We start from the raw sequence: 19,895 nt of genomic DNA, 5'->3' as shown, positions 1-19,895 counted from the left end.
CATAATCCCTTTCTGTGTTAGCTCACACTTTAAAACTGTGACTCCTTGCTACTGAAGTGGAAAGGATATGGAAATAACCCCTTAGTTGTTTCCTGTTTGACTTTAGGTACAAGATCTCAAGGTGGCCTCTCCTGCGACTGTCAGCAGATGCGGAATGGTGTTTGTGGATCCGGAAGAACTCAAGTGGATGCCTTATGTTAAAACATGGATGAACAAAATGTCCAAAAGAGTAAGTGTAGCCAGACGTCCTCCCAAGTCTCCCTGTATGTATTGGGGCTAGTACTGCCCAGCAGGACACAAATGTGAGTCGCTCTAGTGGTGTTTGTGGTCAGAGGTAGCTTGTCTCTCTCTCAACAAATCCCTGGATCCTCCAAGAACTTACACACACCCCATAAGTCTGTTCTACACTCCCTCGCCTGCCAGCTGCCTTCACTCTGCCTCCTGACCTCTCCACCCTGCCTCTCTGCAAACTGGTTCCTCTTAAGGACCAACATGAGACGCTCCCTCAGTCCCACCATGCTCCCTTCCCCACTAAGAAAAACCAACCCAGAACAAGTTGAGACAGTGAACAAGACTTTGCAGACAGCCTGCTGGGTAATCAAAGGAAATCACAATAAAGAGTCTTTAAAGTCAGACACTGGTTGGCTTTTCTGTTCAAGGCTTTAGGAGCCTTGAACACCTCTGAGAGCCAGAAGGAAAGAAAAGTGTATTTACCTCTTGCCTTGATCATAGGCACAGTACTCATTGTCACCTCCAGGATACAAGGTGTAAGGTATTTCTGACGTGTTGTTGCGCTGATGTGATAGGCTTGATGTAATCAGTGGGCCGATAACAATGCATTGTTTTTAGCTGGAGTGCAATGCTTACGGCAGGATTCACTCTGCATTGTACAGGGCATAGGGATTTTAAACACAAAACTTCATGTATCCACCATTATACTGCTTCACCTCACTCCCCCGAACTCCTCGGCGCTCTGCCTATTTGTGCTTCCATCCCTCAGCCTAGGACTCAGTGATCTTTCACAGCCCCTGTAGATCCACCATTCCTAGAAACCAGACCATCAGGATCATAGATTTGACCTTTTGGAGCCAACCTTTTATTAGCTTGGCCATTTCAGGTATCTCATGTCTTTCATGGCGTGATGTCTCATTTCTTTGTAACACTGAGTAATAATATTTCATTGTATGGACATACCACAGCTCATCTATTCACTCACCTCCTAAAAAACACTTTGGATACCTGGAGTTTGAGCAATTATCAGTAAAATTGCTAAAGGCACTAGTATGTGGATTTTTCCTTGAAATTTTGATTAGTTTATATTAATACATAAAAGTAGAGTTTCTAGATTGGATCTATATACTTGGCTTTGTAAGAAGTCTCCGGATTGTCTCCTACAGTGGCTGTGATCTAGTATTCACACCAACAGTGGAGGAGAGCCTGTTAGTATTCACACCAGCAGTGGAAGGGAGTGCCTGTTAGTATTCACACCAGCAGTGGAGGAGAGCTCTTGTTAGTATTCACACCAGCAGTAGGAGAGCTTCTGCTAGTATTCATACTAGCAGTGGAGGAGAGCTCCTGTTAGTATTCACACCAGCAATGGAGGAGAGCTCCTGTTAGTATTCACACCAGCAGTAGGAGAGCTTCTGTTAGCATTCACACCAGCAGTGGAGGAGAGCTTCTCTTAGTATTCACACCAGCAGTGGAGGAGAGCTTTTGTTAGTATTCACACCAGCTGTGGAGGAGAGCTTCTGTTAGTATTCACACCAGCTGTGGAGGAGAGCTTTTGTTAATATTCACACCAGCTGTGGAGGAGAGCTTTTGTTAGTATTCACACCAGATGTGGAGGAGAGCTTTTGTTAGTATTCACACCAGCAGTGGAGGAGAGCTTCTCTTAGTATTCACACCAGCAGTGGAGGAGAGCTTCTCTTAGTATTCACACCAGCAGTGGAGGAGAGCTTCTCTTAGTATTCACACCAGCAGTGGAGGAGAGTTCTTGTTGCTCAAATACTTTCCATCTTTTGGCATTTTTGGTGCTTTGGGTTTTATAGAGCTCTGGGCAGGTACAACAGGATCTTGTTTCAACTTGTATATCTATATGTCATCTTTGCTAAAGTGTGTATTAGGGAAGTTTTACTCACTACTTAACTAGGATTGGTTAGTTTATTTATCAAGTGTAGGCCTATGTGACACTATGCAGGGGGAGAAATCTTTGTACATTTGTTTGTTTGGGAAGTTTTTTTTATTACTCTTCTCTCATACAATACATCACAACTGAGTTCCCCCACCTCCCCTCTCCCCCAGATCCACTCCTCTTCCATTTCCCTTCAGAAAAGAACACACACACACACACACACACACACACACACACACACACACTCCCTTAGGGATAAAAACTAAAATGGCTTATCAAGTTACAATAAAACTAGTCACAAACTCTCATATTAAGACTGGACGAGGCAACTCAGTAGGAGGACAAGGGTCCCAAGAGCAGACAAAAGAGTCAGAAACAAGCCACTCCCACTGTTAGGAGTCCCACAAGAACACCAAGCTGCACAACAGTAGCATGTATGCAAAGGACCTACCACGGATCAATGCAAGCCCTGTGAATGTCGCTTCAGCCTCTGTGAGCCCCTATGCACCTTGTTAGTTTCTGAGAGCTGTGTTCTACTGGTGTCCTCAACCCCTCTGGCTCCTACAATCCTTCCGCCCCCTTTTCTTTGGGCTTCCCCAAGCTCCACCTAATGTTTGTGTTTTGTTCTCTATATCTGCTCCCATCAGTTGCTGGATGAAGCCTCTCTAATAATGATTGGGATAGACACTGGTCTATGAGTATAGCAGAATATCACTAGGGATCATTAGGCTGATTCTTTTTTCCAGGTCTCTGTCTGGCCTATCCAGACTCTGGTTCCTGGCCATCCAGGCAGTGTCTGGCATGGGCTCCCTCTGGTGGCATGGGCCCCAAGTTAAAACACTCATTGATTGGCCACTCTCACAAGTTCTATGCCGCCATTACCCTAGCGCATTTTGCAGGCAGGACAAATTGAAGGTTTAAAGTGTTATGTGGTGATGTTTTGTCTGTGCTGCCATGAATAAAGCTTGCCCGAAGATCAGCGTGCAGAACTAACCACACTAGTCAGCCACAGAGGCCAGGCAATGGTGGCACACACCTTTAATCCCAGCACTCAGGAGACAGAGGCAGACGGATCTTTGTGAGTTCAAGGCTACCCTGGGCTACATAAGACTGAATCTGCTGAAAAGGGAAAAGAGCTCACACCTTTGTTCCCAGCACTTGGGATCACAGGCCTTTAATGTCAGCACTAAGGAGGTAGAGACGGCAAGTGATATGGCTGAGCAGAGAGAGAGCTATAACGTGGGAGGAGACGGGCTCAGGATTCAATTTGAGGTTTTATAGAGACAGCGTTCAGTCTGAGGTTTCATAGGGACAGGGTTCCCCCTTTGGCCTGGGGATTTGGTAGAAGAAAGAACTAGTGACCAGTTGCTCTGCTTCTCTGATCTTTCAGCATTAAGCCCTATATCTGGGTTTTTCTTATTAAGACCAATTAGAATTCACGCTACAGTTTTGTGGCTGGGTTGGTGTCCCAGGATAACTACTGAGAGCCTCGCCTGGTTACAGAAGATGGCTAGTTCTGCACCCTGTCCTCATTACTAGGAATCTTCCCTGGGATCACTCTTTTAGAATCCAGGGTGTTTCCACTGTACTAGGTTTCCACATCACCCCCATTTCCAGCTGTTTCTCCCTGTTCTCTCTCCCTCCATCGCCCACCACCACTTGGTCCTCCTTGTTACCTTCCCAGGCATACCCAGTCTACCCATAAAATCTGTTGTTTCTCTTTCTAAGGACATCCATGCGTTCTCCCCCTGGACACTTTTTGTTACTTAGCCTTTCTGGGTCTATGGATTGTAACATGATTATCCTTTACTTAAGGGCTAATATCCACTTATAAGTGAGTACATACCTTGTTTGTCTTTCTGGGTCTGGGTTACCTCACTCAGAGTGATTTTTTTTGTAATCCATTTGTCGGCAATTTTTTTAACAGCTGAGTAATATTTCATTCTGTAAATGTACCACATTTTCTTTATCCATTATTCAACTGAGGAACAGCTAGGTTGTTTTCAGGTTCTGGCTATTATAAATAAAGCTACTATGAATATAACTGAGCAATATCCTTTTGGTAGGATGAAATGTCCTTTGGGTATATGCTCAAGAGTTACGGTATAGCTGGGTCTTAAGGTATACAAATTTTCAATTTTCTGAGTAGCTACCATATTGACTTACATAGTGCCTGCACAAGTTTGCATACCCACCAGCAATGGAGGAGTGTTCCCCTTGCTCCACATCCTCTCCAGCATGAGCTGTCACTTGTGTTTTGATCTTAGCTATTCTGACAGGTGTAAGATAGAATCTCAAAGTAATTTACTTTGCATTTCCCTGATGGTTGCCTGGATTTCTGGTGTTGCCCTTGGTTGAACAGGGGGTCTTCATCCAAGCTGGGGGCTGGGACACAGCAAAGAAGAGGGAAGGGGGGATTTGGGATAGTGTCAGGGCTGTAGGGAGAGGTACCAAAAGAGTGGAGGAGGTCTGCAGGCAAATGGCCTACCTAGAGTTCTGGCGGCCGACACGGCCTCTGGTCCAGCAATGTGTCCTGCCTAAGTTTTCCTACCTGTTGTTCTGGCTGATGTGGCCTGCACTTGAACAAGGGATGTCTGCCTGGGTGAGGGACTGGGACTTGGCACCGGGGAGGTAGGGGTGACTGAGAATTGGGTCCATGGAAACTGAACTGAGGGAATGGGAGAGTTCCATGGGTGGGCAGCCTGCCTGTTCTTCTGGATGGCTTGGGCTGCTCTTGAGCAGGGGGTGTCCCTCTGAGTTGGGAACAAGGACATGGTAACAGGTGGGGCTTGGGGGAAGAGGGATAGTGAGGATTGTGTCTGTGAGACTGGAGGGAGTGTGATGGTCTGGGGTGGTAGGCCTACCTGTTCTTCTGACTGGCATGGCCTGCATTTGAGCAGGGGATGTCTGCCCTCCTTTGTCCATTTTTATAGAACCTCTGAGCACTACCTAACCAGGAAGTGCAGTGCATCCTCCACTGCCTACTCTGTCCTCTGTGCATCCCCACTGAGCCATGGGTTTCTGCAGACTTTGTTTCATGCTGTGTGATGCCCAAACCCTTTGATCTAAAGGCTACTGAACACACTAGACACAGATTTTTAACACCCCTTACTGAATTTAATCAGGATTGTAGGACCAGAGAGGTCAAGGACACCACAAGAAAACTCACAGAATCTACTAGCCTGGGCTGATAGGGGTTCACAGAGACTGAACCAACTACAAGAGAGCCTGCATGGGACTGGCCTAGGCACTCTGCATATATATTACAGTTGTGTAGCTTGGTCCTCTTGTGGGTCTCCTAACAGCGGGAACAGGGGCTGTCTCTAACTCTTTCGTGGCTTTTGGGACCCCTCAAACTGGGTTGCCTTGCCCAGCCTTAATACATAGGGAAGTGCTTAGTCTTACTGCAACTTGATATGCCATATTTATTGATACTCATGGGAGACCTGCCCTTTCCTAAACAGAAAGGGAGGAGGAGTGGATTGGGGGGAATGGAAACAGAGGGGGTGAGGGAGGGACTGGAAGGAGAAGAAGGAGGGAAAACTGTAGGTAAGATGTAAAATAAATAAATAAATAAAAGAAAAAAAGGAATTTATTCAAGCATTATTTATTTGTTTTATTTCAGCTGAATGAAGAAACCCAAGAATATTTACTGAACCTTTTCAATCGTTATGTTGAGGAAGGGTTACAATTTATCAACAAAAAATGCAGCCAAGCCATCCCGCAGGTGGATATCAGCAAAGTGACCACACTCTGCTGCCTCCTGGAGTCTTTGCTGCTTGCCAAGGATGGAAGTATCCTGTCAATGGTATGAAGCTTTGCTTTGTTTTAAAATTGTATGTGCGCATGCGCGTACATGAATGTACGTGTGTGTGTGTGTGTGTGTGTGTGTGTGTGTATGTGTTGAGCTAGGCATGGTGGCACACACCTTTAATCCCAGCACTCAGGAGGCAGATCTCTGTGAGTTTGAGACCAGCCTGGTCTATAGATTGAGTTCCAGAAAAGCTAGGGCTATTACACAGAGAAATCCCATCTTCAAAAACTAAATGAACAAATGGGTAAGTAAATGAATAATACATAATATACTTTGGAATGACTCAATGTTTAAGAACACTGGTGGCATATGTATATACGCATACAGGCAAAATACTCATACACATAAAAAGACAAAAAAGTGTGTGTGTATGTGTGTTGGTGTGTGTGTGTGTTAGGGTGTGTGTTGGTGTGGGTGTGTTGGTGTATGTGTGTTGGTGGGTGAGTGGTTGGTGTGTGTGTGTTGGTGTGTGTATGTTAGGGTGTGTGTTGGTGTGGGTGTGATGGTGTATGTGTGTTGGTGGGTGAGTGGTTGGTGTATGTGTGTGTGTGTTAGGGTGTGTGGTGGTGTGGGTGTGTTGGTGGGTGAGTGGTTGGTGTGTGTGTGTGTGTGTTAGGGTGTGTGGTGGTGTGGGTGTGTTGGTGTATGTGTGTTGGTGGGTGAGTGGTTGGTGTGTGTGTGTTAGGGTGTGTGGTGGTGTGGGTGTGTTGGTGGGTGAGTGGTTGGTGTGTGTGTGTGTTAGGGTGTGTGGTGGTGTGGGTGTGTTGGTGTATGTGTGTTGGTGGGTGAGTGGTTTGTGTATGTGTGTTGGTGTGTGTGCACATGTGAAAATCAGAAAATAACTTTGGGGGGTTGGTTCTTTCCTACTAAGGGTTCAGGAATCAAGCTGAGGATGTCTGGCTTAAGTGCTTTTACCCACTGAGCCACTTCACCAGCCCTGCATGAAGCCTTCTTTTTACTACTAAAAAGCTACAAAAATACTATTGTTCTATGAGAGTCTTTGCCAATAAAACTCTAAATTTTAAGAAATTTGATCATTTTATCTTATTAATTTAATCTTCACGAGACTAATGACTACATTTGATTCAAAGTTAGAAGGGATACCAGAGAGCCTGTGATATGTTCCTCTACTCGACTCTTAATACCCTTGTTGTCTACAACATTTCAGGACAACAAATGCTCAATCTGCTTAAAGACAGCAAAGAGCTAAAAATTAAGTTACAATGCACAGCTACAGTCAGCTGCAGGGTGTGCTTCCTACTGGTGCCTGTCATTCATGTTTGCTCATCTTCCATCACTAGACAAGGGAGTGTAGCCGTGTAGGACCACTAACTAGAACACGTGTGATGCCCAGTTAAACATGTAAGACTAATAAAGCCGAATCCCAAACTTGACAGTTCAGGGTTTGCTTTCCCTTAGAGAGTAAGATCTTTACACTGTCTCTCTTTGTACTTTCAGGAGCAAATGAAGCTGAACACATTACTGTGCCAGACTTTCGTGTTCTGTTATTTGTGGTCTCTGGGTGGAAACTTAACTGAAAATTACTGGGATTCTTTCGACACATTTATTAGAACACAATTTGATGATAATCCTGATGCGAGGGTAAGGACCAAGTGGAGACATCATAGCTTTAAATCCTTAAAAAATTTTTTCTTAGAATTGAGTATTTTTTTTACATTTATTTATTTATTTATTAAGGATTTCTGCCTCCTCCCCGCAACCGCTTCCCATTTCCCTCCCCCTCCCCCGATCAAGTCCCCCTCCCTCATCTGCTCAAAGAGCAATCAGGGTTCCCTGACCTGTGGGAAGCCCAAGGACCACCCACCTCTATCCAGGTCTCGTAAGGTGATCATCCAAACTGGCTAGGCTCCCCCAAAAGCCAGAGTGAGGTAAGCCAGACCCAAAAAGAGGAACATGGGATGTACTCACTCATATTTGGTTTCTAGCCATAAATAAAGGACATTGAGCTTATAATTCATGTTCCTAGAGAAGCTAAATAAGAAGGTGAATCCAAAGACAAACACATAGGCATCCTCATGAATATTAACCTTCATCAGGCGATAAATCCTTAAAATTTAAAGGTAAAACTTTAAGAGCGTTATGTTTTGGGTCGAAGAGTAATACTCATGGGGTTAAACAAACACTCCAGAAAATGTAACCTAAGCTAAAGGTTTGAGTTAATAGAATAGAATTTCATTTTAAGTAGGAAGAGATGTGCGAGCAGGGGAAGCAACAACTTTAAGAGCTTTAATCCTATTCACTATGAGGATTTTAAAAAGTTATTCTCTTTCAGCCACTGAAAACATCTATTGTATAAAAAAATTAAAAACAGGAAGACAAGCAAATAAGAAATCTTCTGGTGTGCTTCCGGGGCCATTTGATATTAACAAGGCAATGTACACCAGGCTTACTTAAAACTCACTGAGATCTGCCTGTCTCTGTCTTCTGGGTAGTAGTGTTAAAGGTGTGTGCCACCTCTAACAAAACAAAGAATTTTTTCACGATATTTCAGTTACTCCATAATCTTTGCCTTCTGCAGAATCCATATTGACTATCTTGTATTTTAGGTGTTCCCAAGCTGTAGTTTGCACATCTGTCGAAATGGAAGAATATTTTATTTTTTCCTCTTACTACCTTTCGTTTTATTTTAAAGATGTATTTACTTTTATTTTATCTCTATGAGTGCTTTGCCTGGATGTATGTATGCACATCACATGTGTACTGTGCCCACGGAAGCCAGAAGAGGGAGTGGGATGTCCTGGAACTGGAGTTACAGGTCATTGTGAGCCCCTGTGCGAATGCTGGAGACTGAACCTGGTTCCTCTACAAGAGCAGCAAACGCTCCTAACTGTCAAGTCACCTCTCCAGCCCCTTTTGTGAAGGTCTTCCTAGTGCCCAGTCTTCACTTGGACATAGGAACCCTGCCACTACGTAGAGAGGAGGAGTGGATTAACAGTAACCGGGATCGTGATTTGACAACCAACCTGACACTATACTGTAATAAGAAGCAATAATTATTTCATGTTCATCCCCCAGTGCAACACAAGAGATAAAAGGTGTTCAAATGTTGTGAAGATAGACCAAGCAACATGAGGATTATTAAAGCTAAAGAAAGTTATAAACAATAAGTAAAACAGGGAAATAATGAGAAAACAGAGAAAGGCAAAATCTGACTGTAGTGAGTAGGAGCGGCAGGCCACCCGGATAGCTTTACAACCCGAAATAATTACACAGAAACTGTATTCTTTTAAACACTGCCTGGCCCATTAGTTCCAGCCTCTTATTAGCTAACTCTCACATCTTGATTAACCCATTTTTAATAATCTGTGTAGCCCCACGAGGTGTGGCTTACCGGGAAAGATCTTAACCTGCGTCTGTGTCGGGTGGGAGAATCATGGCGACTGACTGACTCGGCTTCTTTCTCCCAGCATTCTGTTCTGTCTACTCCGCCTATCTAAGCTGCTGTCCTATCAAAAGGGCCAAGGCAGTTTCTTTATTAACCAATGACCTTCCTCCATCATCTGACTAAGCAAAATAAGAATTAAACAAAGAAATTAAGAAGTTTATATGGGGCTTGGAATAGAACTCAGAGGTAGAGTGTTTGCCTAGAAGAAAAAGAGAGAGAGGAAAGGGAAGATGGGAAGAAAGGAGAAAGGACAAAAGGAAGGGTGGAAGGAAAGAAAAATGAGATTCAGAAAATAAAAGACAAGTGAGGTTAAAGTTTTAAAAACTTGGGTCACTATTTCTTCCTAATTGGAAACTCCAGCTCCTGGATTGTCTCCTGAAGGTGAGAGAGCAGATGCCTGTATCTTAAATGAATGCCTCTGTGGGATTCCAATTCGTGGAACTGGCCTGTCTCCCTTTGCTATTGAGCAGGGGTCATCTCTCCTTCGGGGTTTCTCAGCCAGCAGCAGGGGCACACTCTGGTAATGCCCATCCTGCCCGCTACTCTCTTCTTTCTGCATGTGTCAGATCCTGATGATGAAGGCTCCAAGGGAGTCGAGCTGTTACACATACAGACAAGTAAACATACTCACACAGACATATAAATAAAAATGAGTAAAATCAATATGTAAATAAATAAATGCCCACACACTGTAAGATGGAAGCAGGAGGATCTCTGGGGCTTGCTAGGCACCAGCCTCATTCCACGGTCAGTAAGACGTCATCTCAAACAAATAAGGCCAAGGATGATGGCTGGGGACACCAGTGTCCTCCACTGCCTCTGCATTCACCCACACCATCACATGTCGTGTGCATCATACACACATGAATGAATGCATTGCCACTGCAGTTAAAAAGGAAAGAATTAGCCTATGATATCTGAAAAAACTCTTAATAGCAAAAACGAAATTCAGCGCTATGTGTGCTCTTTGCTTTTATGAGAATGTATATTTCTGTGGGTCAGTGCTGTCCACTGACACTGGGTTCCTATTTCAGCTGCCCAGTTCTGGGGATCTGTGGAGCATTCATGTAGACTTTGACACCAAACGCTTGGACCCCTGGGAACGTATCATACCTACCTTCAAGTACAGCAAGGAGGTCCCATTCTTTGAGATGCTCGTCCCTACAACAGACACAGTGCGCTATGGCTATCTAATGGAAAAGCTGCTGGCAGTCAAGCATTCGGTGTTGTTTACCGGAACAACTGGAGTTGGCAAGGTAGGAAACGGGCCTCAGGTAAGAAGTGCTATCAAAAGTGAGGGACTGTGGAGCTGGGGTCCCCGGCATCGGAAATAACTCGTTGTTTCCCATGTTTAGCTTGCGTCACTTTTCCAGGAAGGGTTTATCTCTGCAGAATCTATATAGACCCGAGGATTTCCCCAGGGTTTATCGGTTTCTGCACGCATCCTCGGGTTGGTGTCATCGGCCAGGTTTTGAGTTTAGGGACATTTCTATACTTCTGCAATGGTCTCACAGTGTCTGGAGAGAAACTGCCCAGAGCAATTGTGTTCCCCAAGGACTGTTGATGAAGGTCATTCTGTCCTGTTTCCTACTTAATTTTAACTGACACAGCCACAACTTTGATGTCATTTTAATTTGGGGGGGGGCAAAGAAGAAAATACTTAGAGGAGTCCACACACACCAGGGTTCACTGTTTCCTTTCTATATTATCACTAAGAGATGTGGGCAAGCAAGATGGCTCAGCAAATAAAAGAGCTTGTTGTCAAGCTTGGCTACCTGGGTTCAGTTCCCAGGACACAGGGAAAACCAATTCCCATAAGTTGTCTTCTGGCCTCTACACATGTACTCCATGACACACAGACACCCCCACATACATGTTCACACGTGAATACATATACACACACAGACATGCTCACACATGCACACACGCACATATGCATGCTCACACATACACAAAAAATAAAATATCATTTTTTTTAAAAAATTCCAATAAAGAAATGTAAGTCTACCTCAGTTTCAAATTGGTCTGGGTAGTAACAACTTTTTCTGAGTTAAATCTGAGTAAAGTATTTCTTTGGTTCTAACGACTATAACTGAAATCTCTGTCCACACTAAAAGAATCCCAAATAGTTCTGTCTACGTCCAAACCTCCTTCTTTTATCCTGTTTCTTGTTCACTGTGTTGGATCATGACAAGTGTAGGCTCTGGAATAAAGTACCATATTGACTATGAAATCAGTTAACATATTCTTTTTTTATTCAAAGTCTGTTATTGCAAAAGGATTGCTGAACAGAATTCAAGAATCAGCAGGCTATGTCCCTGTTTACCTGAATTTTTCTGCCCAAACGTCCTCTGCAAGGACACAAGAGATCATTGAGTCAAAACTGGAAAGAAAAAGAAAAAATATTCTAGGTAAGACTGAGTCATCATTGCAGTTTTCCCCACATGAATTATTCATTTAGCCGGTAGGCAAAGAGAGCAAGCTGAGGAAACCAGGCTTGCTTTGCACCACCCCATTCTTGTGTTGAGCAGCCTAGTCCTCTGAGGAAAGCGCTGGTTGGAGGGCCGTGCGTCAACACGAGGTCATGGGGAGCTCAAGTAAGGAGAGTCTGCTAACGGTCATTTTTCTCATCCAGACAGCTCACTGTCAACTGCAAGTCATTTATTTCTCCCACCACTGTGTCAGCAAAACGCCTGAAGAAGGCGACTTGAAAGAAGAAGAATTTGTTTGGGCTCACAGTTTGAGGGAGGCAGTTGATCACGGTGGGGAAGCATGGCGGCAGGAAGAGGCAGGCAGCCACACCAATCTGCCGTCAGCAGGGAGAGGGGTGAATGCTGGCACTAGCTTGCTTTCTCCTCTTTTTGTTTCTCATTTAGTCTGAAATCCCAGTCCATGGGATTGTGCCACCCACATTTAGGGTCGGTCTTTCCTTCTCCATTCTCACAGACACACCCGAAAAGTGTGTCGTCTCCCCCCCCCCCCCCCCCAGGTGATTCCAAGCGAAGCCAAAGTGAAGATTAACCATGACAGTCACCATCATGGTCAGCCCAGACCATCCTCAGTCTCTGAGACTTCATGGCTCCCCTTCTCTCCATCAAAGGGCCTCAAATCTCAACTGACTTCCACTTGTTTAAGACCAGCAAAGGTCTTCATGTATGACCCATGCAGTTTCTGGGTTTGGTTGGAAGTAAGCATAAGATTGAGTTTGTCTTCGGTCAGTGTTTCCAGCCAAGTTCTAACATCTCCCTCTCTTTCCTTTATTAGCTCATTTTTGTTTGCTTCCTTGATTTTTTGCTTGTTTGTTTTTTGGTTTTTCAAAACAGAGTTTCTCTGTTGCTTTGGAGCTTATCCTGGAACTCGCTCTATGGACCAGGCTGGCCTTGAATCCACAGAGATCCGCCTGCCTCTGCCTCCCAAGTGTGCCACCACCGCCCGGTCTAGTTTTGTTTGTTTGTTTGTTTTTAAGCATAATTTTCCTGTTACCTTTAGATTGTTTCAAGTCTAAGCCAATGTAAAACATCAACCCCAAGCCTAACTGAAAGTCAGCCCTTATCTGTGTTGTAAGTCAGATTTGCAGCTCCAGGACCTATCATTGAGGTAGCATAGGGTGTTTTTACTAGTCCTAGAGATCCTGATGTGTAGGTATAGAAGATGGAATAGACTAAAGTTTTGTCCCTCACTAACATTTAGATTGTCACTATGTACGGCCCCTGCTTCTCTGGCGCTGGCTGCTCCATGTCCTCTGGGAGGGCCGTGCAGGAATGAGTTCTTGTGAGCATCCCTAAAAGAGCAGTTCACTGGTCAGGCTTCAGCCTCCTTCTGCAGGGCTGCCTGAGGTTGATCTCAAGGTCTCCGCCTCCACTCATTCCCATCCTCCAACAACACAAGCTCTAGCTCCTAGGTGCTGGACTTCACTCAGCAGAGCCCACAGCCCTCTGTACTGGGCACCTGAGAGAGCTCAGGCTCAGCTGCTTTCCACATCGTCCGTCATGCACTGACCTTCATATACTAACAGTGGCGCCACCAACTGCCTCCCTACTCCTCTTGGTTCTCCTGTCCTTGCTTAGCTAAACACAGGGCAGCAGATGCCAGTCTAGGTTTTTGGCATGAGCTCCCCATTTTTAATGAATTACTCTCTTAGGTCTCTTCTTCCCAGTATGGTCTTGCTACATGGCTTCTCTGGGGCAGAAGATGGTGTGGAGCCCTGAATTAGCTTTGGTTGCCTTGGAATTGCCACCTGGCATTTATCCCAGCCACGGGGCTGTAGCTGTTGTCCCAAGGCCTGAGTGCCAGAGGGGTGAACTCTCACCTACTGTGCTTCCTTCCCACTGTCCAGGAATTCCCATTGGTGAGGCTGGGATGGTTTCAAACATCAAAGCCTGTTTTCTGTATGGGGATGATGAGGTGGTGTTCATAAATGGAAACCTTTAGTAGCTGTCTTAGTTAGGGTTTCTGTTGCTGTGAAGAGACACCATGACCCCAGCAACTCTTATAAAGGAAAACATTTCTTCGGGAGTCAACAAAGTTCAGAGGTTTAGTCCATTGTAATCATGGTGGCATGCAGCAGACGTGATGCAGGAGTGGTAGCTGAGTTCTACATATGGATCTATAGGCAACAGGAAGGGACCCTGAGCCACTGACCTGGCTTGAGTATATGAAACTTCCTAGGCCTCAGTGACATTTCCTCCACATAGCCACGTGTGCTCCAAAAAGACCATGCCTCCTAATAGTGCCACTCTCTGTGGGCCAATGAGGGCCAATTACTTCCAAACCACCCCAGTATCCCTCTACTTCCTTCTGTGGAAAGGTAATTCCCTTCCTCCTCCGTGCTCAGATGCTCAGGTCATCTGGTCCTCACATCTGGAAAGGTTCAGACCTCACTAGGGAGCTAGCATCATCATCATGTGATTCTGAGACTAAGGGTGGGGAACCGTGTCATGTGACAGGACAATGCGAGTGCTTTGGTTCGTTCTCTATCTCCTGGAAGAGGTGAGTGAGGGGATCCCTCATGACCCCAACTGCTGCAGTGTTTCCTCTGCTTCTCAACACCATTACACCAAGGACCAACATGAATTTATTGTAAGGACAAATCATTTTCAAACCACCACCACCACAACAACAAAATGACCTTCCATTTTCTAGTGACATATTTTGATTCTTTTAAAACTGTTTTTCTCTTCCCAGGAGCACCAGGAAATAAGCGCGTTGTAATTTTTGTTGATGATCTGAATATGCCCCGACTGGATCGCTACGGCTCCCAACCACCAATTGAATTGCTTCGGCAGTATCAAGATTTTGGTGGATTTTATGATAGAAACAAACTCTTTTGGAAAGAAATACAGGTTAATTTTAGATTTTACATTAATTGATGTGTTCAAATATGGAATATCCTTTGTCAGAGCTACTATAATACTGGGTATTATAGTCTGGGTAGTTTAACCTATTTTTTCATAATTCTGAAGGCTAAAAGTTCAAGATTAAGGAGCCAGCAGAATCCATTCCTCTAAGACTTCCCTGCTTGATCCATAGATGTCTTTCTTCTCCTCAGGTCTTTACATGAGTCTATTAGTCTGTTTTCTATTACCATGGGTGGGGTAAGTTATAAAGACATTTACTATGGATTATGGTTTTGACCACTTGTGGTGACATGTGATCTTGTGATGAAAGCTTTCCTGTTTCACCATTGGAATGGTGCAAGTGGTAGGTGACACTGGGGAGATCTGTACAAATGTCTCCTCAACCCAGATAGGGAACCAATGGTGGACCAAAATAAAGATACCATCAGAATCCAACCTGGTAAACCCGTGAATGCACTGGGCTTACTTACAGGTGTGGCTATAGGGTTACTTACAGGAACGTGAATGACTCAAAGGCAGCTGCGGGGTAGGATATATTCCCAGCACTTGGGAGGCAGAGACAAGTGGATCTCTGTGAGTTAAAGACCAACCTGGTCAACATCACAAGTTCAAGTCAGTAGGGTCACAGAGTGAGACCTTCTCTTGGAAAGAAAAGCAGGGGCAGCTGCTTCACCTGAAGCTCACCCCCACCCCCAGCATGGTTGACAACTCATGGCAGCTGGATCTGGAGTTTGATGCACAACTTGCAGGCAGCTCAACATTCCAGAGCATCTCCTCCCCTCATCAGTCCTTACTACCTATAGAACCTTGGGATCCAGGGACCCTGTGAATCTAGGAAGCTTTGGTACTTCCTGAAACTTGTGAGTTGTTTATGTCCTGGTATGATCAAGCTTCCTTTAAAACTTCTTGAGAAGCAGGGGGGAAGCTATACAACAGCAAGGCATCATGTGGAGAAATAGGAGGAGCATGGACCTTTTTTATCTGTCCCTAATTTTAAACACAAATTAGGACTTCAACACATTATTTCTGGGTAAATTCAGTCTATAAAACATGGCTTTGTGTTTCTTACCTTTAATTCAGCTCATTCCGTCTACAATGAGTTTTTGCCATGCAGCTTTGGGGGACGAGGGGCAAATGAGATGGTCCTCGCCTCCCAGAGAACTGAGTTTGGGAGAGTAGACAGACATCTGTGGTGAGAGAGGATGAGTAGGGGAGGCAGAGAGAATTCAGGGTCGGGATTAGGTTGGGTGTGAGAGAAGCAGGGGGTTGGGAACTTAGGTTATAAAGACAGAGCCAAGGGAGTGAACACTTTCCATCTCATAAACAGGAAGTCTGGGATGCCCTAGGCCTGTGAAATGTGACACTGGAACAGCAAGAGGAACAGAACTCACATCTCAGAGGGCTGTGGGCCTATGATGAGGAGTCTAGGTTTTTCCTCTCTGTGACGGGAAATCTTTGAAGCAAGTGTTCTAGACAAATCTTCTTAACTGTGGGAAAGGAATGGTTTAGAGGGAAGGCAATAATAGAGAATCTGTAGCCCCTAAGAGGAGAACAGATGAGAGTTGGAGCCCCAGTGTGGTGACAAGTACAACCAACATGTCATCAGCAGTCCTTACGAATCTGGGGGAGAATGGGGATCCTGAATGCCTGCTCTGTTTCTGTTCAGCAAAAGGGCATGTCTACGAGTCTAAAGCAGCTTGCCATAGTAAAGACAAATTGTGGCAAGCAATTTATGTCATTTAACTCTCCCAGCGTCCCTGCAAATCAAAGGGTGTTACTAGCTTGAAGACAAACAGACACAGCCCAAATCCTATATTCTTTGGAATGTATGGGCTATCCAGTGTAACTATTTCTCTGGTCACTTATTCCTTTTCATTTCAATGGTCATTATCTGAAGTCAAGCCCTCTCTCACACAGGCTTCTGAGGCCCATAGTCTGTATCTCCTAAGGATATCCGCTGGATGAAACTAACACATTGAACGGATCTCCAGACTCCTAGCTCTGCTCCCTGATCTGCAGACAGCCAGAGTGGCCTTTTACTCTCTACTGTTTGTTTCTAAAGATTTAGATGTAATTTTTAACTGTGTGCCTATTTGGGGAGCTTGTGCACATGCCCCATGGAGTCCAGAAGAAAGTGTTTGATCCCCTGGAGCTACAAGCAGTTAGGTCACTTGATGTGGGTGCAGGGAATGAAACTTTGCAACAGACTAAGGTCCCGTGCAGGACAGAAGTCATTCTTAAACACTGAGCCATCTTGCCAGCCCTGACACTGCCAACTGAGCAACTAAGTTAAGCATCCAAGACCTTGATTTTTCTATCATAAAATGAGGATAGAAATAGTGACCTCAGATAGTCTTGGGGTTGCAGTGCTGGTTCATGATAGGTCCTCAAAAGAATGTTGGTTCTGAGTCTCGATATTAGGGGGAACAGTCTTATCTCTTCCTCTGCAGACTGACTCAAGTGACTTTTTCTCCACACAGGATGTAACAATCGTATCAGCGTGTGCACCTCCAGGAGGGGGCCGCAACCCAGTGACACCCCGCTTCATCCGACACTTCAGCATGATGTGCCTCCCGATGCCCTCAGAGCACAGTCTAAAGCAGATTTTCCAGGTGAGTATGGACTCTAACTAAAGCAAGATAGGGAAAAAAAAAAACACTTAACATGAAATCCTTAAATCTCATGGTCAAAATTGTCAACTGGGTTTCTAGAGACCCCTCCGATTCTTTCCTAAGGATCATGTGATCATGGACACCCAGAGAGCAGGTGATGGGTGTTTGAATCTTGATTTTGATATCTGTAGCCACACCAGCAGACCCTTTAAGGATGCAGACAGTTTAAACATGTCATTGATTGTTTAAAAAAAAAAAAGGCAGATCTCTTCCACTGTCCAGCCCTTACCTTTTCTCACACTTCAGTCATAGCCTCCAAGCCTGGGTCTTCCCTTAAACCACATACCATTCCGGGCAGCTCCAGTTCAACACATCTCAGACTGGCCTCAGACTCTCCCACCACTGCTCTGAACAGTTATCTTTCTCCCACCTGTACTAGCTTTCCCAAGGGACAAATTCCTCATCATTTAAATGGGAAACACATTGTTGCCTTAAGCTATAAGTGCTCAGAAATGTCCAAATTTGAACCATGATTCTGAAAAGTCTGATAATGAAACATGAATCAGGGAAGGCATATCATTGCCAGTCACCCAAGCCTGGTCTTGGAGGAGGATTCAAATTGACAGAGAGCGAAGCAGTCCCAGGAACAGAGAGTTCTCGAGTGAGCAGAGTCACAGAGACAGGAAATGGGAAGTCCATAGTCAGGCACATATCATCTATGAATCCCACTCAGCCAACCCAAACAGCCACAAACCACAAGAAAGAACTTGTTCTTGAGAATATATTCTGAAATGAACAAGGACTTGACACACGGATGTCTTTGTGTTGGAATTTAGCATTCTAGTTGCACTTAGAAAAGGTATCAGAACTGGAGTACTTGAGAGCCAAATATTTGGGTTTTTTTTTTTTAAAAATCTAACTCTCCTTACATTTTTGGTTCTAGGCCATCTTGAATGGCTTCCTGAATGACTTCCCGCCAGCTGTAAGGCAAACTTCATCAAACATTGTGGAAGCTGCAGTTGAGATTTACAACAGGATGAGCATCGATCTCCTGCCAACCCCAGCCAAGTCCCATTACGTCTTTAACCTGAGAGATTTATCCAAGTGTGTGCAAGGTAGAGTACTGGACCTTAATCCTTGGTTCTGCATTTCCATTGTCCTCACCAGCTCTCTCAGAATCATGGCACCCAGCTGCCTATGACTCAACTAGGCACCCTACTTGATGCTTCTCAGATGGCCACATGATGAGATCTAGAATCTCCCAGGAGAGGGTCTTCTTGCCATGATGGTTTACTGAGGTGGGTAGACTTCCCCACTGTGGATGGCACTGTGTTTGAGATCCAGACTATGTAAGACAGAGGAAAGAAGCTGGGCACAAATTTTATTTCTCCACTTTCCTGTCTCTGCTACTGGACTGTGGATGTGTTATGCGCAGCTGCCCCAAGATCCTGCTCATGTGACCCCCCTGAAGAGATGGACCATTACCCGGAACTGTGTGGAAAACCAAACCCTTCCTTCTTCCTACACTGCTTTTGTCAGGGTATTTTATCACGGCCGCAGGAAGGTCACTAGGACACAGCGTAGCTTATTCATGTCCCCTAACACCCCTACCTCTCGCTGAACTCCAGAACTTTCTCAAGTCTCCAATACCCCTCCCACTTCTCACTCCCAGCCAAAAATGAGAGAGAGCTGAACAACAGAAGCAATCACACCAGAGATGCCTCATCTCCCAAAGCTCCCAGACAGCCTGCTTCTGTCTGCCCAGTGTGAACCGTCCCTATAGCACAAATTCTAACTGTTATTTTTTTTTTTATTGAGAAAAGGAGAAAAAAAAAACCAAGTTTCCACCTCCTCCCAGCCTCCCATTTCCCTCCCCCTCCTCCCACCCTTCTCCCCCTCCCCCCACTCCTCTCCCCCTCCCTCTCCAGTCCAAAGAGCAGTCAGGGTTCCCTGCCCTGTGGTAAGTCCTAGGTCCTCCCCACTCCGTCCATATCTAGGAAGGTGAACATCCAAACTGGCTAGGCTCCCACAAAGCCAGCACATTACGTAGGATCAAAACCCTGTGCCATTGTCCTTGGCTTCTCATCAACCCTCATTGTTCGCCATGTTCAGAGAGTCCAGTTTTATCCAATGCTCTTTCAGTCCCAGTCCAGCTGGCCTTGGTGAGCTCCCAATAGATCAGCCCCCTTGTCTCAGTGGGTGGGTGCACCCCTTGTGGTCCCGACTTCTTTGCTCATGTTCTCCCTCCTTCTGCTCCTCATTGGGACCTTGGGAGCTCAGTCCAGTGCTCCAGTGTGGGTCTCTGTCTCTATCTCCATCCATCACCAGATGAAGGTTCTATGATGATATGCAAGATATTCGTCAGTATTGCTATAGGACAGGGTCATTTCAGGTTCCCTATCCTCAGCTGCCCAAGGAACTAACTGGGGACCTCGGCTTGGGCACCTGGGAGCCACTCTAGGTTCAAGTCTCTTGCCAACCCTAAGGTGGCTCCCTTAACTAAGAATTGTGCTTCCGTGCTCCCCTATCCAACCTTCCTTTATCCCAATCCTCCTTTTTCCCCAAGTTCCCCCCA

At 45.2% G+C, this 19,895-nt stretch overlaps 1 protein-coding gene across 1 annotated transcript in view; it reads left to right on the top strand.

The window, feature by feature from the left end:
- Dnah6 (dynein axonemal heavy chain 6) overlaps positions 1 to 19,895 on the top strand; it is a 192,270-nt gene that overhangs the window by 80,240 nt on the left and 92,135 nt on the right. The window contains exons 34-41 of the mRNA XM_041639106.1: positions 107 to 229; positions 5,757 to 5,939; positions 7,404 to 7,547; positions 10,386 to 10,607; positions 11,615 to 11,762; positions 14,536 to 14,693; positions 17,189 to 17,320; positions 18,264 to 18,435. Of these exons, the coding sequence (XP_041495040.1) occupies positions 107 to 229; positions 5,757 to 5,939; positions 7,404 to 7,547; positions 10,386 to 10,607; positions 11,615 to 11,762; positions 14,536 to 14,693; positions 17,189 to 17,320; positions 18,264 to 18,435 (1,282 nt within the window). The remainder of the gene's footprint in view (positions 1 to 106; positions 230 to 5,756; positions 5,940 to 7,403; positions 7,548 to 10,385; positions 10,608 to 11,614; positions 11,763 to 14,535; positions 14,694 to 17,188; positions 17,321 to 18,263; positions 18,436 to 19,895) is intronic.

This window comes from Microtus oregoni, unplaced genomic scaffold (assembly GCF_018167655.1).
Source record: "Microtus oregoni isolate MIOR12 unplaced genomic scaffold, Mior012 000002F_ref0000024, whole genome shotgun sequence".
Classification (NCBI taxonomy): Eukaryota; Metazoa; Chordata; class Mammalia; order Rodentia; family Cricetidae; genus Microtus; species Microtus oregoni.
Note: the sequence above shows the minus strand (reverse complement) of the source record. Positions and strands in the feature narration are given on the sequence as shown.